The 24,908-nt window shown below is 48.0% G+C and overlaps 2 protein-coding genes across 4 annotated transcripts; both read left to right on the top strand.

Annotated features, from left to right (window-relative positions):
• The first annotated feature begins 778 nt into the window (after window positions 1-778).
• Window positions 779-10,430, top strand: MED22 (mediator complex subunit 22). 3 transcript variants are annotated; one of them, XM_084649900.1, is made up of 5 exons: window positions 779-964; window positions 1,491-1,633; window positions 3,290-3,370; window positions 4,003-4,211; window positions 9,147-10,430. In XM_084649900.1, the coding sequence occupies exons 2-5, from the start codon at window positions 1,511-1,513 to the stop codon at window positions 9,337-9,339; spliced, it is 606 nt and encodes a 201-aa protein (XP_084506026.1). In that variant the 5' UTR covers window positions 779-964; window positions 1,491-1,510; the 3' UTR covers window positions 9,340-10,430. The 3 variants fall into 3 exon arrangements, with proteins under 3 accessions (XP_084506026.1, XP_084506024.1, XP_084506025.1); XM_084649898.1 differs by having other exon boundaries at window positions 783-964; window positions 9,141-10,430; XM_084649899.1 differs by lacking the exon at window positions 779-964 and adding an exon at window positions 975-1,122 and having other exon boundaries at window positions 9,141-10,430.
• Window positions 10,431-12,819: 2,389 nt separating this feature from the next.
• On the top strand, window positions 12,820-18,626 carry SURF6 (surfeit 6). The gene is made up of 5 exons (XM_084649895.1): window positions 12,820-12,949; window positions 13,454-13,725; window positions 14,479-14,733; window positions 17,045-17,130; window positions 17,845-18,626. The coding sequence occupies exons 2-5, from the start codon at window positions 13,632-13,634 to the stop codon at window positions 18,520-18,522; spliced, it is 1,113 nt and encodes a 370-aa protein (XP_084506021.1). The 5' UTR covers window positions 12,820-12,949; window positions 13,454-13,631; the 3' UTR covers window positions 18,523-18,626.
• Window positions 18,627-24,908: the final 6,282 nt, after the last annotated feature.

The following is a 24,908-nucleotide window of genomic DNA, read 5'->3' as shown; positions in this document are numbered from 1 at the left end:
CATGGTCTATTTAATTAGGGGCATTTTAGGGAAACCCTGTTTCCCTGAGCAAAGCAGGTATTTCTCTCTCAAAGGTGTATTTCTTCTACTCCGTTTACTATTTAAAATGGTCAGGCGAGGTCCCTTAAAATAAGGGGCAAGTGGTCACGCTGTGTTGTTCCTTGTCTGGTGGAAGTGAATGGGGACGTTGCTATTAATGCATTACATTCCACAGCATGAACCAGACACGAATGGAAAGCTTAAGAAAGTTTTGCACCAGTTTCCCCCACCCCTGCTCAACTAGGGTTGGGCCATGCATTTACTTTGGAATGGGGCCTGTTTATGCCCAGACAGGAGCTGGTACTTTGTGTCGGTGGCTCTGCCTTGTGCTCAAGACAAGCTTTAATAATAATAAATACAGTCTCACTAGCTCTTCTGGCTAGAAATTCTTCGAGAAGTGACAAATGGAGGGATATCTGCCGGACCCTTCAGACAGCCCAGCTTAAATGCTATAGGCCGATGCTTTCAAGGCTGCTTAAGGGGGGGCGGGGGGGGAAGAAGAGAGAGAAAGGGTCCTTCCAAGTGATAAAGGTTTGGAGCAATTCTGCAGCTTCCCCCTTGCATGCACGTCCTTAAAGCATGTGAGGGGTGCCTTTTTAAAGAGCAGGGACTGCAGACATTCTAGTGTCTGACCAAGCCGCAAGTCAGGGACGGGGAGATAGACAGACAGAGACAGACAGACACCCACACCCCTACTGCGGCTTTAAAAAATGTGCTCGCTCAACTCTACTTGAAACAGGTCCTAAGCCGGGGCAAAGGACTGGCGTCTGCAGCAGCCAACCACCGGCGAAGAGGCGGCCAATCTAGGGGAGGCGGGCGTGCGGACGGCCAGCGGGGCTTGCTCGCCGCGAAGCCCGGGCTGAGAGCAGCCGTGCTCGGGGCAGGTGGCGGCCGGGAGCGGGCAATGCCCTGCGTCGCTCGCTGGGTGAGTGAGGCAGAGCCTGCAGCACGCACTGCCGGCCGTGGCTGCTTCGAGGGAGGGTGCCGATGGATGGATCCCTGCTAGAGACGGATCCCTGCAAGTTCATGCACAGCCCTGCCTGCAGGGCGAACGCTCACTCCAGCAATCAGGGAGGCTACTAGGTACCAGAGGGCTTGGCTAGGGGGACCTTCTTTCCCGTCCCCAGGGAGCTGGTTTGCCGGGGATGCTGCCTGGAAATAGCTGTGGTGGACCCCTATAACGTCCCCCTGCGGCCCCTGAGAGTAACTATTCGCCTAGGCGGATCTTTTGTTTAAATTGTTGTGTAGATTTAAGACTGCAGAGCGGCCCAGTCCTGCTCTTGTTGGTCAGTGGGAGTAGAATTGCAGCCCTTACTGGTTAGGGTAGGGAGAAGAGATGGGCTTAGTGGGGTTTTGACGCCTAGTAAAATTAGGAGTTTCACAGGAAGTATTTAGATATGCTAGTGTAATGTTGGGCTGGCTCTAACAGGCTCTCTCTTCCTGCCTTTCAGTTACAATCTAATTTAACACAATGTCACAACAACGAGTCCTGCCTCAAAGTAAAGAGACCCTCCTACAGTCCTACAACAAGAGGCTGAAAGATGACATCAAGTCAATCATGGATAACTTCACAGAGATCATCAAGACTGCTAAGGTGGGTATTTGAAAGAAGGTCAATGAAGTCAATACCTATTTAGTAGCAGTCAGAGCAAGGCATGGGTATAGAAGTCTATCCCAGAGCCCATTCAAGTTTTATTTCCATTAGTTAGAAGAACCCTCTAATCCTAGACAAGGGAACAAGTGTCTGTACATAACAGACACAAAAGTGTTAAGTCTTATGTAAAGATGGATTTTTTTAAAACATTCTCTCCCTTTCCATAGTTAGATTTTAGGCAAGCTATCTGAGAAGAGTCAGTTTTCTGTACTACTTAAAGGAACAAATTTCCTCTACTAACATCACATTTAACAACTATATATCAAAACACTCTTACCCCAGATGTATACATCCTGGAGATGACTCCTAATAACCTTCAGCTTGGAGCACCTTCACAGTTGTGGGGTCCCTAAATCTTGGTCAACTTGCTTTGTCACTACAAAATCAGTGTATCTATATTTCTTCCTCCTTTTTACTTAGACTTGTTAACCACTCTCCCAGCCTATAATATATAGAACAATCCTCGGACCTGTGACCAACTAGAATAGTCCCCACCTTCTTACACCAGCTTCCTCATGTAAAACACCTGTGGGTGAGGCAAAGGCCAATTAGCTACTCTGGAAAAGGCAACACATTGCAGATGGGGATTTTCTGACAGCACTAAACAAAAGAATAGATCTGTTCATCCTGAAAATAGCTGTAGATAATCAGCAAACTTCTGATCGGACTCCTTGTTTTCTAACGAACTAATAGAGACTAATTAGCTCTCTCACTGAAATCTAGAGCAGAGGTGGCTCAGTTTGAGTGCTGGGGAAAAGTGATCCTTGTCTATAATTTTTTGAGGTGCTTTGGGATCCCTTTGGATGAAAGGCACCATAAAAATGGAAGATTATAATTTAGGCCCTGATCTTCCAGTCAGTGGGACTATCTGCATCCTAATTATGCATTTGTAGGACTAGATCCTAAGGTAACATGGATTGAAATATAAACATAGATCCAATAATTTTGTTCAGAATGATCGTTACACTGATCTGAAGGCTAGAAATACCCATCCAGCTCACAGGAAAAGGCTGCATTTGAAAATTAACCAGTGAGATGTAGGTGGCTCATAGAGATTCAGCAGCTGAAGCTTTCACTTCCTGGAGTCAAATTCTGCATTTATGCATCTATTCTGCATGTACACCAAGCTTAGCCTTATTCTTCAATGAGGCTTTAATAGCTTTGCAAGGGATGAGGGGAGGTTGATGCCAAATTTGGACTCCTGAGTTTTCAACAGTTATTTTTAGCAGGTTACTAGTGAACAGCTGCAAATTATGCTACTCAGTTTTCAAACAAACAGTCCAATCAAACAAGCTGGAAGTGCTGGAAAATCAATGGTGGGAAGAATCCAAGAAGACAGTCCAAGGAAAACAGAGAGGCGAACATTGTTCTGCACAGCAATTGATTAACATGAGGGAAGAGATGGGAGCTCAACAAATGGTGCACTCTTAACTCTGATCCTACCAAAAGCATCTGCTAGATGGGATCAGGGACATAAGCCCCTTTTATATGTGGTTTGAACTGAAACAAGATATTCTTTTAAGTAATAACCTCTTCTGGGATGCAGGAATATTGGGTGAGCTGAAGACACATGGCTTTTTTTAAATTGATTTTTAGATTGAAGATGAAACCCAAGTCTCTCGAGCAACCCAGAGTGAGCAGGACAACTATGAGATGCACGTCAGAGCTGCCAATATAGTAAGTACAGCTTGTGTGCCAAGCCGGCGTGCTGCCTAGCGGATCTTGTGTGTTCTGTGCTCTGTTACAGCATCCATGAGGAGCACTCAGAATACTAATGTCAATTACTGCCAGAGGTGTAATCGTCACTGGGTGGCTTTCCCAGTGCAAAGGAAGGGAGTGATTTTTCTGTTTCCTCTGGATTTCTCTTTCAGTCCCAACCCAAAGCTACCAACTTTCACTTTTAGAGCTGCCCAGTTTTAACTGGTGAGGCCCCTGACTAAAATCCTACTCCTGGCTTGCAATGTTAATACCTTCTTTTGCCTTTGGTTGGTGACAAAACATACAGTTCTGGGTTTATACTACTGAAGGCTGTGCTTGCCTGTGAAACAAAAGAACATCATTGTTTGTGCATAGAGTGCCAGAAGGCTGCACAGTACCCAGGGTGTGCATGGACAACTGTATTGTGCTAATGCATTCTTCTCTGGTACTGCAGGCTTTTGGCTAGCATTTTAGCCAAGTTGCTCCCATGTTGCAAAGTCTGGTATCAGGAGGCTGAGGGAGCAGCCCAGCAGACCATGTTGCAGAGCCATGGTAAAGGACCCCAAAGTCACTTTGTGTCCGTTTGCTTAATATTTTATCCACCTTGCAAGGTCCGAGCTGGCGAATCCCTGATGAAGCTTGTGTCTGACCTGAAGCAGTTCTTGATTCTCAATGACTTCCCCTCCGTGAACGAAGCCATTAACCAGCGTAACCAGCAGCTGCGGAGCGTGCAGGAAGAGTGTGACAAGAAGCTGATCTCGCTGAGGGATGAGATTTCCATTGACCTGTATGAACTAGAAGAAGAATATTACTCTTCCAGGTACAAATAGGGCCATGGACTCCCATGTACTAACAAGCCTCCTCTTGTCTCCAGCCCTTTCTGAGAAACAGGATAGGAGAGCAGATTGTCCTTAAGACACAAGCCTAAATGGATATTTCCCCTTAAAATTCACACCTGTTTTTAATTAGATCAAACTTGTCTTCTGCAACCTAAAACAAGCTATCGAGATGCTAAGCAGTCAGGCTGATATGGGGCAGAGCCTCTTTGTGTGCTCTTTCACAAGTGTCTTAAACTACATAACATGCCTATTCCTTGTAGCTCACCCCCACCAACTGTCTGAAATCTGTTTAAAATGAACTAAAGGGACATCATCAAGTAGCTTAGAATCGACATTTTTCTATCTCTAGCAGGGTGAGAGGGTTGGTGGTTTTTTGTAAAAACTTACCACTAATGTATCTTTTGTGAAATCTTTTTAAAGACTTCCAATAGAACATAGGTTCTGGTGGATACAACTTTTTTTCCCTCCTAATATTATTGCAACCCCCAACATCGCTAGTTAATGAGGTCCAGTAAATGAAAGTGACCAGAATCCGATCTGAAAGGGACTGGTTTGGTTGCACTGTCCAAGCTCAGTGAAATGCAACAAATTCTAATAATTACAAGCCACATCTAAACACCACAGACAAATTAATCAACAGCATAAATGGTAAAAAGCAAACTAGCTCTTTAAACTTCTTTCACTTTTAATAAGCTTTGATAAGATGATTTTTTTTTAAATTTTATTATTTTTTAATTCCCTAAAATGTTTAGTGGTAGCTACAGATGCTCAATTCAACTGGAATTTAGAAAATCAGGCCGCCATTTACTGGTAATTCAGGTATTTTAGAAATAAAAGTTAGCCCAACAGTGTCCCTTTAAAATTGATGCATTATTTTAAGAAAATTTACCTTTCATAGCTGCGAAAAGGAGAGCAACAATTATAAAAAGATGTCTTAGGACAGTGAGAGGCCCACTAAATATTTTGGAGATGAGTGGAAAGGAAGTTGAGTAGGGTTACACAATGCTGACTGATCTAAGCAAAAATTCTGGTCTTAACTGGGGTCAGGACTTTATTATTTCATAACTTGATTGGACAGCAAAGCAGTCAATGTTGTCTAACAGGGGTGTGTGCAGTTATGGTGACCCAAATGTGAGCCTGTGATGTGTGTTTGTGGTATTGTAACCAGACACTCTGGCATGTACACTTGTGGTTCTAAAATGGTTATTTTAATCTTTGGACCAATGGGTTCTGACCATGCTAGTGTGGTCTTTTATCTACCTAGCTCTGAAACTGCACTAAGCAATCATTCCTAGCAGAACTACTGTCTAAGCAGGAGTGGGGGGGAGGGGAGGTTGTCCCTTCCCTCCCCCCGTTGTACCAAATCAATCCATTCTTCTGTTTCTAATATGAAGTGCTCGTTTGGTGAGAAATCTTGCCTAGAATATAGAGCTATGCTCTCTTTAATGACCCCTCATGTCCTGTAGCTGCACCTAGTGTTTTATCCACTGGTCCTTGAGCACTTATTTCCTTTTCCTTCATGTGCCATCGGCTACAGGTTTTAACCAATCTTTATTTCTGCACCAAAGAAACATGTGAGTGTTTAAATAGAAACAACAAGTGGCTTATTCAAAGTACTTTTATAAATGGTCATAAGGATTTTTTTTAACAGAATTTTACTGTCTGATGTGGAGAAAGGGGTTTCTATTTTGTATTAAAGCACACATGGCTGTAGGATGTTAATTGTGTTTAAACGGCTGTAAAGACTCAGTGTGTACCTGGAGAGGGCGACATGAAACTCATTCTGAGAGCTCAGCTGGGGGTCAGTAGCTGGCAGCTCCTTGTGCCGCCTAGGATCAAGCATATCATTTTGTGCTATAGTGGCCTGATCCTGCTCTCACTTAAATTGATGGGAGCTTTGCAGTTGACTTCAGTGGGAGCAGGACAGTAGGATTCCACACAACCACCATTCCAAATTGCTCTCTCAATCTCTGGTTTCCATTGGTGGATTTTCACCATCCCCAATAGTTAGAGCTTTAGAGTTTAACACTTGAAACACTGTTGTTTCCTGGCATCCCTTTGGGTGAAGCTGCAGAGCACTGCGTTCTCTGCACCCAGTCTGTTAGCCTCCGGCTGGTCCCTATGTATTGGTAGGGCCCAAAAGTCCTTGTGCAGACAAAACTCCTGTTGACTTTACTGCTTGTCTGTGAGAGGACTATAGAATTAGACTCTGTGCTTTTGGGTAGGTGTCACCTGGAAGGGCATGTTCTCACTCCCATCACGGTAGCAGGGGTTTGGGAGACACTCTTGCCCAATATACTGGTAAATACTGCGTGTCCGTAGGGTTTTTGCTAGTAAATATTGACTTCGTGAGGAAACTTGCGAGCCAAGAATCTTTCAAAGCAACTCATGTGCTTTTGTGTTCTAGGCAGGTGCCTTCCCACACAGTCCCAATAGTGTGCCCTGGGAGAGCATTTAACATCTCCTTTGGGTTCACATCCAGCCAAGCCTCAGGGTTCTCTCCACTGGGAGGCTGGATGGTGCCTTGCAGAGCCCCATAGCAACTATGAACTTTGGGTTACTGACTGGAGAACTGTAGTGTAAATTTTGAGGTCTCTATAATTTGGAGGGAAGGGGGGGGGGGTCAGGGAGGGAGAAGAAGGAGAGATGCCCACTTCCTTTCCAGAGCTGCATTCTACCCGGATGCTAGGCTGAAGAGTTCTTAGTAGTCCTCCAGTGTGAGGTGTGCTGGACACCAGACCCTAGTGCTCTGGGATCCGGTCCTGAGGGGCTGAGATCCAGGAGTAAGGGAGAGAAATGGTTAGTGGATTCAGGACTAGTGGCAGCTTTGTTTTGCATAGTCACTGCAGGATGTGATGCTAAGCCTTCATACCCCAATGAAGGGACCTCACTTGGTAATAGTGCAAAAGCTCCAGATGCTAAGCCCCCACCCCTCTTCTCTAGCAAGCCCAGCGGGGCAACTGCTGGGAAAGAGATGACTTGGCATTGAGTGAATTCTCTGTAACCGCCAAAAACCAAGTGTCTAAAATCAGTGACCTCCTCATGTGCTTATTCCCCGAAGATGTAGCTCCGTGCACTCCAGCTTGCCTTCTCCAGCCACTTGTGGCTGGAGCTCTGAATTCCTGGTCCACCATTCCCGTCTCTTTGAGAGCATGGCTTGATGACTGGAGGGTGGGTTTGGAGTTCAACCTGTTAGACACATCTCTTCAGTTCAGAGTGTTTAGTCTCATATATATATATTTTGCTCTTAAAATATTTCCCAAAAATCTCTATTTGAGTCTATTAATGGTAAAACAAACCCAAGGGGTCCAGTGGTTTTCTTGGTTCTGTTTTATTTATTTTGAACACAAGCTACTTCCTGTTCCAGCACTCACTTCGGTCTCTGGGTGTCTCTTGCATGGGCAGCTCCTTCCTCTCTTTCAGCATTTTTTCCTCTATTTTTATTTTGGTTTATAGCCCTGCCACTGTGCATCCGCCTCAAACTTCAGAGTAGGAGCTAGGGCAACAAAGGGACAAGAGATAGCCACTGACTTAGGAACACAGGATTTGCCATAACTGTTCACCTTACTGGTCCACCTAATCTTATACCCTGCAGTGGTCAACCACTGTCGCCTGCTTTTTCAGAGGAGCTAAGCACACACAATTCCTGTTGAAGTTAATGGGAGCTGCAGGTGATCAACACCTTTGAAAGTCTGGCCAAAGATGCTGCAGGAGAAGGCATAAATCTCCCATAAATCTTTGCCAATCTTGTAATGCTGGAGATGGGGGAGGGGAGGTTTCCTGACCCCTGCAGTGATCCTACAGCATGAGACTCAATTGTCCTTTTCTTAGCACATAACTTTTGTAGCTATTAGTCATAACACTAGAGTAGGGGAGAAGGGGGTAGAGACTTTGGGGTTTTTTGGTTCTTAACAAAAAGAATGGAGTGATGATCTTACAAATACAGACCTTCAAACAATTCAGTGACAATCTAGTAATGCTCCTTGAAAGAACTTAAAGTACATTTTTTGGTGGGGTGGGGGGAGGTTGTTTGTTTTTTGCCCCATGGTAGATCAAGAATAACCCTGATTCTAAACACTTACAGCCCAAACTTTTAAAAACTTTTAGACCTGGGTTTGAGAGGTGTAGAGTATTCACAGCTCCAAGCACCTGGAGTTGTGAGCACACTCTGCTTTTCTAAAAACTCAGGATCAGATGTCTTAAGTTGGGCACCCAAAATCACTAATGAAATTAGGGCCGAAGGGTCTGATTCTCCTCTTGGTTGGTTCCTGATCCAACTCTCAGTGAAATTGTTAGGGATGAAACCCTGGCCCTGCTTACGTGAATGGGAGTTTTGCCATTGACTTTAAGGAGGCTGGGATTTTGCCTCAGGTGTCTTTCCTTTGACTTGAATGGGAATTAGAGTGGGAGCACACGCCAGTTTCAGACTGGAGTAACCCCACTGGCTTCAATGAAAGGACTCCTGACCCTTCCCAGGGCAGTGAGATCACACACCAGCCTGAGTCCTGTTAGGGAACATCAGTGTCATGAGACTCGTGATAAAATTATGATCCACAAACATGATGTCCATGTATCAGGGGGTAGCCGTTTTAGTCTGTATCCACAAAAACAACGAGGAGTCCGATGGCACCTTAAAGACTAACAGATTTATTTGGGCATAAGCTTTCGTGGGTAGAAAATTCATCTGAAGAAGTGGGGATTTTTAACCACGAAAGCTTATGCCCAAATGAATATGTTAGTCTTTAAGGCGTCACCGGACTCCTCATTGTTATTATGTCCACGGATGCTTTTGCCATTTTCTTAACACTTTGCTTCTGTCTTGCTTTCTCTCCCCGCCTCTTTTTTTCCCCCCCTCCGCTCTCTGATTGCACCTCCTGTCTCTCCTTACTGGGGTGGCTTGTTCTGGAAAGCTACAGTCTATGTGACACCAATGATCTTCCTCTGTGCGAAGCCTACTGGAGAGAAGACCCTGCCGTGCTTTCCCCCGAAGGCCTCTCCATGCCTCTGGCAGCTGCCACGGCAGAGCAGAGCACTACAGCCCCTCAGAGCTCAACCCCATCGCACCCTCACGTGAACGGGCACGGGGCAGGTCCAATGGAGCACTCCTGAAGAGGATGCCGTGCCCGCTGAGCACACTCAAACCAGTGGTGCTGAGCTGCTGGAGTCTTCCCAGCTGCTGAATTGGGCCAACTTTCTCCCACTGCTGGAATAGCATACTGTAGCTGTGTTTGCAGGTCAGCTGCTGCCGTTCACTGGATATCAGCAGTGTCTTCTTCACCTCTTGAGCCGCGCCCGTGAAAGTGTTCCCATAGGGGTATGGTAGAAGTAATAGGCCAACAGGAAATTGACTGCGGTAGCAACTTTGAGCTAGGATTTGTCTGATGTTACCACATGATGGCTACATGTAGAGACCATTAGGAGCATGGAGTTTGTTTCCATGTGAATCCCGGGTTGGGAACATGTTGTTGCGCTGTGCAGGAATCTAGTGTATTCTGGTTCTGAATAGGAAATTTGGGTCAAGGTTTGGGGTGGGTTTTTTTAGTATTTATTTCTTCCTAAGACTCAAGTTAACCAACATTGGGGTGCTTCCTATATCAGTATTCTCAGCCTCTTCCTCTTCTGGGGTGGCACTAAAATGACTTCTGCTGTAGTTTACAAGAATAATAACCTCCTCAGTACTTGTATATAACACTCTTCACCCTCAAGGTGCTCTGCAAACTTGAATCCTTGTGCTCAGAAACTACTGAGATGGGAGAGCTAAAACTACCTGGACTCCCCAGAACACCGCTGCCACAGACATAAATACTATTCCCATTGAAGTGCAAGGGAAACTGAGGCAGCAGTGCAGTGACTTGCCCAAGGCTATAGTTGGAGGCAGTGTCAGCGCCAGGATTAGAATTAAGGACTCTCTGGCTCCCAAGTGGGTGTTCTCTCATAGCCTGAGACCACTGCAAACTGCTTCCTCCTTTCAGTCATTTAAGCTAATTCTACTTGTATAATTGAAAGAAAGTATTTGAAATGGGATGTAACCATTAGATCAATGTCCAATCATTGTTGAACTACTGGTGTACCCAGAATGCAATTAAGTCCCTGGTCAGTATTCTACTGTAGCTTCACACGTCTCTGTGGGGTTGTTTTTCCCCCCACTCCATTTGTTTTGTAAGTAGATGGCTGAATAAAACTAACTTTGTTTTGTATAATTTTTAAAGTGTGTGTTTTCAGCTGCAAGGGGCGGATGACGTGAGCATCTTGTGTGTGTATGTAGTGGGAAGAGCATTTCCCAAAATGTTCAAAGCAAATATGAACCACTCCAGCTCCTCTTCCTGCTGATACTGAAGTTGGGCTATGTAGAAGAGTTGATTATTGCTGAGCTGAAACGTACAAGGTGAAACAGGAGGTCCATGGGGCTTGTCTGGGGAGCTGCCTAGGGGCTTTCTCAAACGTTGCTATGCTTTCTCACCTACATCACAGGCCAGTGCTTTGACTCAGTCTGGATGTTACATCTCGGGGTCACAGGTGTAAAATCTTTGTTGCGAAAGCCTGGCAACATGCAGAACATTAGCATCTAATTTGTCACCTCTCAGATAGACCCTACGGACACTTCACGCACCTCACATCTTGCTATGAAAAACTAAGGGTGAGATTTCCAAGAAGAGTTAGGCACCCTGCTCCCACTGAAAGGCACCTATGAATCCTAACCCACTGAGGCCCCACTAAAAATCCCAACCGAAAAGATCACTGTCCAAAATAATTCCTGGGGAGGATTCCCTGTACCAACCTCATGTAGTGCTCTTAATATGAACACTGCTTTAGTGCCATGAATCCAACTAAAATGTCAAATAAGGCTACTGTGGTCTTTGCTAACTGGGAGAGTAACTTCTATTCTAACACGATTTTTATTTTACTTCTAAAGACCAGTAAAGCTGCATTGCGAGTGCTACCCTAACAAGTCCTTACCAGAAAGTCCTTTCCGCTCTCCCTTCGTCACAAGGAAAAATACTGTTAGGGATGCAATTTTGCAATCCTTACTCAAGCTAATGTTCCACGAACGTTAACCTGGGTTGAGTGTGAATATGTGGACTAGAGGAGCAGGACTTACAGCTTGGGGACTCAAAACCATATAGAAATACTCTTGCACAGTGATTAATCAACTGTGCCCACTGCAGTGTTTACAGTACTTTATTAATAAAAGATAAACATGGTATGTTATCTTGTACACAATGCATTAGGTCATCTGTAAACTACAGGTGCACTTCCTGGACGGATACAGCAGGATTCTCTACTGCCGCATTGTACAAAGAGTTAATATTAGTTACATATTTGCTCTATGCTTATTTATTGTTGCTAACTCTCATGATTTTAGCACAGGTTCCATGATAGTTGGTGTTTTTTTTCTCAAAGCCCAAGTTCCTGGAGTCATGTGATTTTATGAGCATCTGAGCTTCCACTAAAAAGAAAAAGTTTCTACTGTGAAAACGTGATCCCGTTCAGTCAACCCTAAAGACTCAGAAACACAAAAGCAACTACAAAACACCTGAAGTATATTATTTTTTAAAATCTCATGATTTTTGTACATTTCAGGTTGTCGGTATTGTGTTAAGTACATTAAAATCAGGATGTGTGTGTTCTGTTTAAAATATTTCAGAATAAATAACACCCAGGGCAGTTTAAACAAGATTAAGGGCAAGGTTGTTTCCACAATCCCCACCTATCTTAGTCAATTTACATTTGCATAATTGCATCCTGCCTCCCTAAAATTCCTTGTGTGGTTTCAATTCACTGCCTGGCCTAACTGAAGGATGACCAGATAGCCAATGTGAAAAATCGGGACACCTTTTTTTCAGGGGACCGATATAATTGCGTATATAAGACAAAGTTCCTACTATTGGGATGGTCCCGATAACACTGGGACGTCTGTTCGCCTTACCTAACAGCTATGTTGTGTTGTAAACTGTTCAGCGTCAGCTGTTCCATCCTAGAAGTGGCTGAATTTTGGTAGCTGGGCAATGAACTTGTAAGTTAGTTAGCCTCTAAGGCGCCACAAGTCCTCCTTTTCTTTTTGCGGACACAGACCAACACGGCTGCTCCTCTGAAGCCAGAAATAAAGCAGGAGCTCCTGGTGTGGACACAAGTCTGGAATAAAAATTACTTTATTCGGGAATAATTCACTCACCAAGCAGAATAATGATGATGGGATAAAAGTGGCTTTATTCTGGCATACTGTCGGCACCGGAGGAGCTACGCCAGCGAGTGGCAGTTTGTAGACAAGGGGACAGAGAAATCTCTGGGACACGTACAAAGAGTCTCTCCCTCTCACACACACACGCGCAGAACTGGTTTAATTTGGACGCAGCTGCAACAGAAGGGAGCCGGCAGAGGGGTTTACAAATTCAGCTTTAAGGCGGGCACGGCAGTGCCGAGGGAGCAAGGCGGAGGCGGGGGCGGGGGATCGCTGGGGAGCTGCGTGCGACCGGCTGTAGGCACAGCCTGGCCCAGCGGCCTGCAACCCCCCCCCCACGCTGCGGCGATACAACAGAGCGCGCGCCGCAGGACCCCGGGGCAGGCCAGGCGGCCCCACCCCGAGCCCGGCTTCCCCCGCGGGCCCCGCCCCTCGCCGCCTCCGCCAATGGGAAGCGAGGGTGCGCTCTGCGTTCGGCTAGCGCTGCCTGCCCGGCCATGTGGGGCCCTGGCTCGGCTGGCAGGCGGAGGTGGCGCGCGGGTGAGGCTGCTGGGGTCCCTCCACGGTCAGGGGGCGCCTAGGACCCTCCCGCCCCCATTGCCCTCTCCCCCTGTGTCCCCCATTGCCCCCTCCCCCAGGAACCCCCTTCCCCCATCACCCCTCCCCCTGTGCCCCCCATTGCCCCCTCCCCCAGGAACCCCCTTCCCCCATCACCCTTCCCCCTGTGCCCCCTCCCTCCCCGCTGACCCCCGCCCACCCCCGTAGCCCCCTCTACTGTCCCGACCCCCGCCCACTCCCCGTGTCCCCTTCTACTGTCTGCACCCCACCCCTGTAGCCCCCTCTATTGCCCCTCCCTTCCTCCCCGCCGTCCCCCCTTTCTCCTGCAGCTCTCTCCCCCAGTTCTCCCTCCCTCCCTCCTCTTCTGTGTTGCCCCGTGCAGTTATAAAGTTGCTACCCAAGTCTACGTTATTTAATGCAAAAAGAGAAATGTAACAACGCCCCTTGTCATTCTCTCATTAACCAGCTTTTTTTTTCAACATCTAGGGCAAGGAGATGGATGTTGCAGCCCTCTGGACTTCATTCGGTGCTGGTGGCCCTGCTCCAAGGAAGGACACGTGTGTGGAGCGCATCATCGCTTGAATTGAGCTGCTCTTAGTTCTGGGGCACTACTGTGTAGATTCTCCTGTATTTTATTGCTGTTGCTGGGTGACCTGGATTAGACATGGCTAGTCTGGCCACCAAAGACTCATACCTGCAGAGTTTAGCTAAGAAAATTTGTGTGCAGCAGGTCCAGGAGCCACGGAAAAGAACGTTTGGTATTATTTCTATTTGCCCTGTGCAATGAGACTCCATTTCTTGATGCTAATTTCTGATCTCTAGAAACCCTGTCTTGTAGCATGGTTTTCTTAGTAGGGTTATTAGGCCGTTTGATCTGGTGTGTAAGACTTGGTAGGTAAAAATCAAACCATACTATAATGTGGGCCCTGATCCTGCAAACATTTAAGCACATGTGTATCTACTCATTATACTCCACACCTGAACATCGCCATTATATGAACAACATATCCCCATATCTCAATGTCTGTACTTTGACCCGTTAACCTTTTACCCCAATCGGGGATATTACAGATTATGTATTCCTTACGCCACCTGATCCTAAACCGAATTTTGCACTCCTTGATAATCTGCACCTTATTCCCTGATAACCAGAAACTTCTATGCTTAAACTCTGTACTGTTTTATTTTAATATCATCTTAATACAGTTACTCACATGATTAGCTCCCTTGACTGCTATGCAGCTGTTTATGTGCATAAAATTATACACATTTAAATAGTTGCTGGACCAGGGATGTAGGATACAACTGGGCTGTAGCTGGGTTCTCCTAATGTCTGTCATTTTAACATAGATAAAATCTAAATCCCATAACTAAAGAGAGGTTTATGTCTGCATTAAAATTAGATGCAGAATGTTGCTGGGTGCCTAATTTTCAGTAATATGTGGTTGGTGAGGGGGACAGTGAAGAAATAGCTGTCCTATTACTTTCTAAACCTTTCCTGTGCCTTTCAGCTTCCAAGCGAGCTGGGTCTGGAGATGCTAGCAGCGAGCCGAAGAAAAAGAAGAGAAAGAAACCCAGAAAGCAAACTGAGAAGGCAAATTCCCCTCCAGCTAAGCAGGCAGCACCCAGTACCAGCAAATCTTCTCCAGCTAAGCAGGCAGTACCTAATCTTAACACATCTACTCCAGCCAAACTGACAGCACCCAATGAGAGCAGATCCACTCCAACTGGAACAGCAGTGAGCAAAACTGAGAACGGAACCACAGGTGAGAGGGCTCAAATGGCGGATTCACAGGCTAAATATGTCTGAGCCAAGCCATGTCTTTCTTCCTTCCCCATGCCAACAAACTGGGACTGGGAAGACTGTTCAGAGTCTCCAAGCACAAGTACTGAGTTTGTCCTTTGCTAAGATCAGACTGCAAACTGGCTCTGAAACTGAGGTTCAAGACAAGCAAGTTGTAATGTTGCAGCTGGGTACACTTACTGGAGATGTGCAAAGGAGAGTTGTCTGTAACTGCAGGGGGGAAAAAAGAGACTCTGTTGGTTCAGATCTAATCTAATTTTGTTGAAGCTTTTTGTAAATCCTAAAATTGACAAATATTTCCATGAATATTTAAAAATCTAAATTCCAACACAAACCGTTGTTCTTAAACTAATAAACACTCAATTGTAGGGCTTGCCGCCTAACTGTCCCAGCACCTGTAGGGCTCTAGACAAAATGGAAACTGATTAACTGATTTTTCATTGTCCCAGTTGGGAGAAATGAAATATGGATCATGTGTTGTACAGCAGGTTGGTTTAATGGACTGAACCACTACTGGGGAATAACTAGATTCCTTGCAGCAGGGGTGGCCATCCTGAGTCTGAGAAGGAGCCAGAATATACCAATGTACATTGACAAAGAGTCACAGTAATACGTCAGCAGCCCCACTGATCAGCGCCTCCCCCTCCCTCCCTGATCAGCTGTTTTGTGGCATGCTGGATGGGGGGAGGAGCGAGGGGACCGGGTGGAAAGGGGTGGAGTGGGGGCTGGGCCTGTGGCAGAGCCAGGGGTTGAGCCGGGAGCACCCCCCGGCACATTGAAATGTTGGCGCCTGTAGCTCCAGCCCTGGAGTCGGTGCCTAGACAAGGAGCCGCATATTAACTTCTGAAGAGCCGCATGCGGCTCTGGAGCCACAGGTTGGCCACCACTGCCCTGGAGCCATGGTTTTGATCTTAATAGGGTAGAACTCAGCCCTTGTTCTTTGCAGCTATGTCATTTTGAGTTCTGTGTTTGGGGATCTTCTGGAAGAGATCTTTTAAGGGAAAAAAAAAACTCATAAAATTCTTTCTGCGTGGAGCAGATATTTAGCTTAAATTTTCCTTTTCTGCAGTCCTTTGTAGCATGTAGTATAGTTGCCTTTCCCTGGTACACTGAATATATTTAGTCTGCAAAACCCTTAGAAATCCTTCAGCAGAATATACAATATTTTTCTCATTAAATGTTCTTATAGAAGTGAAGATTGTGTGTGCGCACGTGCACATGTGAGACCCAGCTTCACAAGGTGGTTAGTAGGGGGTTTTCTGGAAACATAAATCCCTTAAATCACCGCTTCTCAATCTCTTCATATTGTGGATCGCTTCGTCAACTAGCAATTGTCACGTGGCCGACACCCCTGCCAGTCCCCACTTACTCTGCAGCAACTAGAGTGCTTGGTCACCTGAAAAAGTAATTTTTCACACATTGCTAAGGAGAGAGGCTGAAAATAAACTCACTCTAATTTGATCGCTATGGCTGCTTGGTTCTTTGTTTCCACTGCCTGGGAGTATGACTTCTCCTTTACAGGCACCCTGGAATCTCCCCAAGCAGCAAGAGCTGTAAGCAGCTCTGATCTCCCTAGGTCACTCTGCAGCTGCTTCACCAATGTTAAAGAGGCAACTTCCTGAACCACAGTTGGAAATGCCACCCTAATGTATTGAGGAGTTGGGGTATGTCTGCACTACAGCTGCACAGCTATGGTGCCGCAACTATGCCACTGTGAAGCTGTAGTGTAGATGATGTAGTTAATCAACCTGTCCGAGAGGTGGTGCCTAGATCAAGGGCAGAATTCTTCTGTTGACCTAGCTGTATCTATAGTGAGGGTTAATATAAAGTTTTTCACAGCCCTGAGCAGTGTAGCTAGGTCAATCAAATTTTTAGGCATAAAGCAGGCCTGTGTTTGAAAAGGTGTGTTTCATATGAATAGAGAGGAGAGTCTTTGTAATTCTCCCCCCCTTTCAGTCTTCAGTGAAAAGGCTTTTGTCTGGATTTAGACATTCCCCCTTAGTGTTTGCAAGTGTGATAGCTCAGAGCTGCACTAAAGGCATGAGAGAGAAACTGACCAGCTGCTGGATGGTGCTAAAACATTCTTCTGGGCTCAACCACCTTGAATAGTGTTAGGGATGGAGGGGAGGAAATTCTAAAGAAATGTTCCTTTCTAAGGAAAGTGCGTCTTGCATTTCCTTCCTGTGTCCCACTGGAAACTGTCAAAGATCTTTCCAGTGTGACTAGTGCCTTATTCTAAGTGAATTACTTCATTCTCCCACTCTTTTTACCAGGTGGAAAAAGTGATCCCGGTTCGTTTTCTGCTGTGAATATCTTGCGTCAGAGGTTACATGAGAAAATGCAAGAAGTCTCTGGTCAGGTAAGGGCGTTAGCCACACATTGGATAGGTTTGTTGGTCACTTTTTTCTCCCCCCTGCAGTGCAGCTTGTTGCTGGGAGACTGGGACTGAGTGGCCACCCTGCAATATCCAGAGCTTGCTAAGTGACCTGTGAAGGGAATTCATTCTCATTGAAGATGATGTGTTTGGGGCTGTCTCCTGGGGGACACTCCTATTGATGTCACTCAGGGTTCTGTGCATGAGTTGAAGGTAGTGTATGGCCCAGAGTGACTAGGAAAACTAGATAGACCTCTTTGACAGCCAGTTCATACACGCCAGTCTTGGAGAACATCTACCCGACCAGAGGAAGGGCACTGTGGTGGGAATCTCATGAGAGGTGAAACTGCTCCAGAATCAAGAGCTAAGGAAACCCCAAGGTCTGTGGACTCCACATAGTCTGAAGTCAGGGACAGTAAGGGAGAAGCTCATTCACAAATGTGTGAAGGATGGAGGTTAGGAGAGTCCCGGAAGGCTGAGATCTAGCAAGATTTGGGATGCACAGCTGGAGTTGGGAGTTCTGGGCACCCAGCACCTCTGAAAGTCAGCCCCATAACTTGGATTGTCCTGTGATAGATGGTAAATGTTTAAGGTGTTTGAGAAATGTAAATCAAGGGAGTTGTGGTCATCTCTGCTGTAATATCTAAATTCTGTACAACCCCTTTACAGCCTCTCTTTCTCTTCTGGCCTGTCCTTTAGGGTGGCACTAAAGAGCTATCACCAGCTGTGCTGGAGAAGAGGCGCCGAAGGAAGTATGAGAAGGAGAGAAAGAGGCGCCGGAGAAAGGAGCGGAAGATGAAGGAGAAAATGGAGAAGAAGGGAGCCCAGGAGGCAGCTGCAGCTGTGGAGCCGCAGCAAGCAAAGGAGGAGAACAAGGTTGGGATCATCTTCAACCAGGTCAAAGTCTGTGAGGAGGAGGAGCTGAGCAAGACAGAGAAGAAGAGAGAGAAGAGGAAGAGAGTGAAGGGAAACCTCACTCCTCTGACAGGCAAGAACTACAAGCAGCTGCTGAGCAGGCTGGAAGCCCGGAAGAGCAAACTGGAGGAGCTGAAGGACAAGGACCAAAAGAAAGCCATGGAGCTGGAAAATAAGATGAAATGGACCAACGTCCTTTACAAGGCAGAAGGCGTCAAGATCCGCGATGACGAGGAGCGTCTGAAGGCTGCCCTGAAGCGCAAGGAGAAGCGCAAGGCCCAGCGCCAGAAGCAGTGGGAGAAGAGGACGGAGCACGTGGTAGAGAAGATGCAGCAGCGGCAGGACAAGCGGCGTAAGAACATCCAGAAGAAGAAGGTGGCCAAGGTGGAGCACAGGAAGGACAAGGCCCGGAAGAAGGGTCGTATCCTGCCAGAGGACTTGGAGAAAGCTGGTGTGAAATGAGACTAGGGCTTCCAGTGTTGGTGGCCTGGAAATGGACACTCAGCCTGTGTTCATGGAGCTTGTTGTGGGATCTCTTAATAAACTGTTTTACAAAACTGCTCTGATACCTGCGCCTGGTGCCATTTATCCTGTAGCCACCCAAACGCATATTTAGGCACCTATGGATGTGGCCTGATTTTTTCAGGGGTGCTGAGTGTTGGGCCTGGGTTTGGTTTACTTGGCTGCTTAATGTTAAGTTTGGAAGATGCGGGCCCTACTTCTTCTAACTTCATGATGCCCAAAATGGAATGTTTGTATTCCAGGTATCCGCTGACTAGCTCTCATTTCTCTCAGATTGCAACGGTTTATCCCTGTGGGGGAAAATCCGTGGCATCTCTCGTTCATTATCACTTCGTCTGTAGCATGTTAGCGCATCTAAAATTGCATAGAATCTGATACAGGCTTTTGAGGTTTGGCTCGGCCCCCTTAATGCCTTCCATGGGGGGCATGGATCAGCGTTCACTTCACGCTCCCCATCAGTTCGCAGCCTGGAGAAGCTAATGATCCAACCAGCAGACCAATTTTGATGATGGTGCCTGGCCCCCTGCCAGCTGAGGCACATTGCACATATGCAAAGATGATGCCTTACACACCCAACCCGGTCTTTCTAACTTTATTCATCAGCTGCAGGTCTCCACGCACACCCCCTTCCCCTATTTCCAGTTTTGAGCTCAGGGTGAAGTTCATTTTTGATTCCGCCCTTCAGTGCCAAAAGGGGCTCTTACAAAGTGTGAACTAAATGGCAAGGAAGGAAAGAGCTGTGTGTAGCGCCATGCTCTTAAAGAGCACCGCAACATGCTCCCTGGTAGCCACTCTCTGGCCACAGACACCAGAGCTGGAGCACAGGGTTTCCATATGGCAATGCAGAGACAGAGTTCTGTTTTCTGTTGTACCAGCGCAAATCTATTTTCTGTAAACAACAGGAGTGGAACTTCCATGATCATTCAAATTGCCAAGTTTGGGGGGGGGCGTCCTGTTAACCTGATCTTTATGGGCTGATTTATTATAGGCTTGCAAATAATCTGACCGGAAAATACTTAGGTTCTTGTCCTGAAATCAGGTTACAGAATTAGAGAACGTGGAGAGTTCAGTACTTTGTCCAGCTCCTTGGGATGTGTGGCAAAAGACATTCACACTGAGGACAAAGCCAGGCTCTAGAGATTTTTATTAAAATAAAGGAATTATCAACACTCCAAACCATCCAGCCACAAAGCACTAGTACAGTTCTGTAGACTCTTGTGGTGTCATCCTGTTACCAAGCTACTTAAGCTAGCATACACACATCCTTCCTTGGGGACCTGGGAGTGGGAGACAAAGGACCAGCCTCATCTCTGGCATGCCTGATAAATTCAGTGGTCCAGGTTCCTCAAGCCTGAGATGGTGGAGATCAGGGTCAGGTGTTAAGTAGCTGAGCTATATTGCAAAAGGTGAGTTGAAACCCAAAACAAAAGATGCCTTAGGCCAAAGAGAAGGAAAATGATCTAACCCCCACATGGGGGCTTGCCCTGGCACTATCCTGAATATTCACATCATTGCCCAGCCTTCCATCCCCAAATCGTATTTCCTCACCCAGATAAATCTCAGGGTACTCTTACACTATTTGTTACAATATTCTCAAAACCGTAACCTTTGGCCTGAGCTGTTACTTCCATGTTCTTGCAGTGTACCTGGAGGTTATCGGTGTGTTCCAGAATTCTGGTAAACACATTCAGTTCCCCCAAGTTAAAACGGGTAACAGGTAGGACATTTCTCTATGCCAAAGGTTATAGATACTTCTGGTAACTTGCTCTATCTAATCATAGAGGGTACAGGCCTGTAGATTCTTTGCATTACAGCCAAATATAATGAAATAATGTTTACTGAAATTACTCAGTACAAAAACATAAAACAATATCATCAAACCAATAAAGAAAAACATATAATCTAGCAGGCTAGCCCCATAGGCTACGCAACCACTGCCCCTAAACAATCTGGAGGTAGTCCATGTGTAGATCCCCCTACTGCTCCTTGAGCATATGTGGTCTAGGTACAATATTGTTCCCTGCATACACTACAAACAGCATGCTCTGAGAAACCGGGGTAGGGGGGTGTTTCCAGTTAGTGGGAGCTCCTTAAACTGAGTGCCTGTGATTTGATAGTAACATAGATCACTATGAGCTTTATTGCGGTCTGTGCTGCATAGACATCTACACAGCATTCATTAAACTGCCAGAGTCCAATCCCACTGTACATGGGACTCACTTCAAAAACCTGGGATGGATTCTTGGGGGCCAATCTGTTGTTTTGTTCCAAGAGTGAGACTGGGCATGTGGCAGGGATGTTCCCAGGATACCATATTGGGCTCTAATCAGAGGATGGCAAAGGAGGGGAGATCATGAATTCATCGGCCAATTTTCATTGACTCTAAATAGGGGATGGAGGATGATAATTAAAGGGGAAGGAGGGAGGGAGGGGTGTGCTAGATCTCTCATAATGTCTTCCAAGTGTTTAATTGAGCATTTACATAAGTTTTAATATAAGAAAATGTTCTTTAACATCTGATCTTTTGGTTATTCCACTGTCCTCCATAGCAGCTTCTGGGTACATGTGAAAAAAATAACTAAAACTTGCAAACCCATCAAATGAGATGTGGGCAAAGGTCAGTGCAAAAGCTCGTCTGCATTTCTAAGGTGTCCATCACCATGGCATCTAGGCACCAATACATCATTTTAGAAGTAACCAACAGTCCTCCCTCGCTCCCTCTCAATTATAGTTTGAGCTGCTCATGTATGAGGCATTGAATCTAGATGGCTTACTCGAGGAATAAAATGTCATCTGATAGTATCCCTTTAACTCAAAGTGTCATCTCTAGAGATGGAAAAAAATTTCCTAGCACTGCCCACGTTGGCACTGTGCCTGTGAGAGAGGGTGCCTTGCTCAGAGCAGGTTTGCTCCAAAGGGCATGATCACCTATGGGCTCCTGGAAGCAATTTGGTGGGTGAATGCATGGTATGGTGCAGGCACATTAGGGGCACCACGTAGTTAGGACAATGTTCTAGTGCGGACAATGACTGAAAGTGGCTCCCTGAGGCATACGATACAGCAGGGGTCAGCAACCTATGGCACGCATGCCAAACATGGCATGCGAGCCAATTTTTAATGGCATGCTGCTGTCTGCCGGACCCGCAAAACCTTAAATTAAAGTGAATAAATGAAGACTCGGCACACCACTTCTAAAAGGTTGCCAACCCCTGTGATACAGTCATTTAAAATCAGTACAGCAGATCCTGTCCTGGTTTGTGCAAGTGCTTTGGTGGAAAGGAGCCATTAGTGTCACATCCCAGCAGCATCTGAGCCAGATTCCCCCCCGAGGGCTTGAGGGAGCACCAGGAGGGCACACTGACCACCACAGCTGCTGGCACGTAAGGTCCAAAAGAAGCAGGGTCTGCAAACTAGGGCATTTACCCAGGTCCCCAGCCAGGTAGCTCCTGAGGGGATGAATGCTGTAAGCAGCCATAAGGCTCACCTAGTAGTATACCCTCGCTCCCCTCGCTTTGCCTTCCACAGTCAGGGTGGCTCTAGGCCAGGGGTCGGCAACCTTTCAGAAGTGGTGAGCCAAGTCTTCATTTATTCCCTCTAATTTAAGGTTTCACAAGCCAGTCATACATTTTAAAGTTTTTTAGAAGGTCTCTCTCTATAAGTCTATATATTATATAACTAAACTATTGTTGTATGTAAACAAGGTTTTCAAAATGTTTAAGAAGCTTCATTTAAAATTAAATTAAAATGCTGATCTTAGGCCACCGCCCCACTCAGCCCATTGCTGGCCTGGGGTTCCATTCACCTAGGCTGGCAGCGGGCTGAGCGGGGCCTGCGGCCGGGACCCCGGCTGGCAAGGGGCAGGCAGGCAGCCAGAACCCCAGACCGGCAGTGGGCTGAGCGGGGCCTGCGGCCGGGACTCCAGCTGGCAAGGGGCAGGCAGCCAGAACCCCAGACCAGCAGTGGGCTGAGCAGGGCCTGCGGCCGGGACCCCGGCTGGCAAAGGGCCAGCAGCCAGAACCCCAGACCGGCAGTGGACTGAGCGGGGCCTGCAGCCGGGACCCCGCTAGCAAGGGGCCGGCAGCCAGAACCCCAAACCGGCAGTGGGCTGAGCGGGGCCGGTGGCCGGGACCCCAGACCGGCAGTGGGCTGAGCTGCTCAGCGTGCTGCCGCTCAGCTGCCATTCTGTCCGCCGTCTCCTGCCAGCCAGGGTCCCGGCTGCTGGCCCCGCTCAGCCCGCTGTCGGTCTGGAGTCCTGGCCCTGTCCACATAGAGTGGGTACCTACCTTCTCCCTGGTTCTAGCCATTCTCTTCCTCTCTCTACACTGAGATGAGGGTGGGAGTGCGCTGAGAACAGGGCTGTGGGTGAAGGAGCAGGCTGGGACTTGGGGTTCAGGGTCTGGCCAGGAGCTAGAATGAGGGAGGGGGCTCAGGGTTCGGGCAGGAGGTTTGGGTGTGGAGCACTTATCTGGGCTGCTCCCATTTGGTGTGAGGGGTGGAGGTGGGAATGTCGGGGTGTGTGTGTGCAGGAGCTCCTGTTTGATGCTCAGGGTGGGAATGGGTATGTGGGGGGTGCAAGAGTCAGGGCATGGGGTGGGAGGGTCTGGGTATGTGGGGGGGGTGCAGGAGTCAGGGCAGAGGGCTGGGAGTGTGTGAGGGGGGTGCAAGGGTCAGGGCAGAGAGCCGGGGGTGTGTGAGGGGGTGCAGGGGTCAGGGCAGAGGGCTGGGGGGTGTGTGAGGGGGATGCAGGGTCCGGGCAGAGGGCTGGGGGGTGCAGGGTCAGGGCAGAGGGCTAGAAGTGCGTGAGGTGGGTGCAGGGTCAGGGCAGAGGGCTGGGGGGGTGTGAGGGAGTGCAGGGGTCAGGGCAGAGGGCTGGGTGTGGGGGGGTGCAGGGATCAAGGCAGAGGGCTAGAGGTGTGTGAGGGGGTGCAGGGGTCAGGGCAGAGGGCTGGGGGGGTGTGAGGGGGTGCAGGGGTCAGGGCAGAGGGCTGGGGGTGTGTGAGGGGGTGCAGGGTCCGGGCAGAGGGCTGGGGGGTGCAGGGTCAGGGCAGAGGGCTAGAAGTGCGTGAGGTGGGTGCAGGGTCAGGGCAGAGGGCTGGGGGGGTGTGAGGGAGTGCAGGGGTCAGGGCAGAGGGCTGGGTGTGGGGGGGTGCAGGGATCAAGGCAGAGGGCTAGAGGTGTGTGAGGGGGTGCAGGGGTCAGGGCAGAGGGCTGGGGGGGTGTGAGGGGGTGCAGGGGTCAGGGCAGAGGGCTGGGTGTGTGTGTGGGGGGGTGCAGGGTCAGGGCAGAGGGCTGGGGGGGTGTGTGGGGGGGTGCAGGGTCAAGGTAGAGGGCTGGGGGTGTGGGGGGGGCAAGGTCAGGGCAGAGGGCTGGGGGGGGGTGGGGGGGGTGCAGGGTCCGGGTAGAGGGCTGGGTGTGTGTGAGGGGGGTGCAGGGTCCGGGTAGAGGGCTGGGGGTGTGTGAGGGGGGTGCAGGGTCCAGGTAGAGGGCTGGGGGTGTGTGGGGGGGTCAGGGTCAGAGCAGAGGGCTGGGAGTGTGTGAGGGGGTGTAGGGTCAAGGTAGAGGGCTGGGTGTGTGTGGGGGAGCAGGGTCAGGGCAGAGGGTTGGGGAGGCAGGGGCAGGGCAGAGGTCTGGGGGTGTGTTAGGGGGGTGCAGGGGTCAGGGCAGAGGGCTGGGGGGGTGTGAGGGGGTGCAGGGGTCAGGGCAGAGGGCTGGGGGGGGTGTGGGGGGGGTGCAGGGTCCGGATAGAGGGCTGGGGGTGTGTGGAGGGATTAGGGATCAGGGCAGAGGGCTGGGGGTCTGTGAGGGGGGTGCATGGGTCAGGGCAGAGGGCTGGGTGTGTGTGTGAGGGGGTGCAGGGTCCAGGTGGAGGGCTCGGGGTGTGTGTGGGGGGTCAGGGGTCAGGGCAGAGGGCTGGGGGTGTGTGGAATGCAGTCCTGCATATTAACCTCAGTAAAGTCACACCAGTGTAATGTGGGAGAGAATTTGTTCCTCTGCATTTTACCTGCACACATTTATGTATATATTAAATATAGGACTCAATCCTGACCCACTAAAGACAATGGAAGTTCAGTCGGTGCAGGATAGGGCCCATACTTTTTGATCTATTTGGGGAATATGGATCATTGTCAATAAGAATATTAAATGAAATACTGCACTGGCTTTCTATCAGATGTAAAAAGCACTTTTATTTTGCTGTCCCCATTGTCTGAGTTGGTCTGTATATTTACAAATAATTTTTGGGGAAAATCTAATACCCAAAAATCCCAGGCTCTGAGCTGGATTTGTAGCTTTCTTTGCATTCGTCTAGCATGTGGCAGAAACCCACC

Source organism: Lepidochelys olivacea (genome assembly GCF_965140295.1).
Source record: "Lepidochelys olivacea isolate rLepOli2 genome assembly, chromosome: 16".
NCBI lineage: Eukaryota > Metazoa > Chordata > Testudines > Cheloniidae > Lepidochelys > Lepidochelys olivacea.
Note: the sequence above shows the minus strand (reverse complement) of the source record. Positions and strands in the feature narration are given on the sequence as shown.

Bases quoted from the DNA above. Each gene is read 5' to 3' on its own strand.
- SURF6 (XM_084649895.1), top strand. From the start codon at position 13,632: ATGGCTAGTCTGGCCACCAAAGACTCATACCTGCAGAGTTTAGCTAAG. The intron at 13,726-14,478 runs GTATTATTTCTA...TGTGCCTTTCAG, and splicing joins GCCACGGAAAAGAACGTTTG to CTTCCAAGCGAGCTGGGTCT. The intron at 14,734-17,044 runs GTGAGAGGGCTC...TCTTTTTACCAG, and splicing joins AACTGAGAACGGAACCACAG to GTGGAAAAAGTGATCCCGGT.
- MED22 (XM_084649898.1), top strand. From the start codon at position 1,511: ATGTCACAACAACGAGTCCTGCCTCAAAGTAAAGAGACCCTCCTACAG. The intron at 1,634-3,289 runs GTGGGTATTTGA...ATTGATTTTTAG, and splicing joins AGATCATCAAGACTGCTAAG to ATTGAAGATGAAACCCAAGT. The intron at 3,371-4,002 runs GTAAGTACAGCT...CCACCTTGCAAG, and splicing joins ACGTCAGAGCTGCCAATATA to GTCCGAGCTGGCGAATCCCT.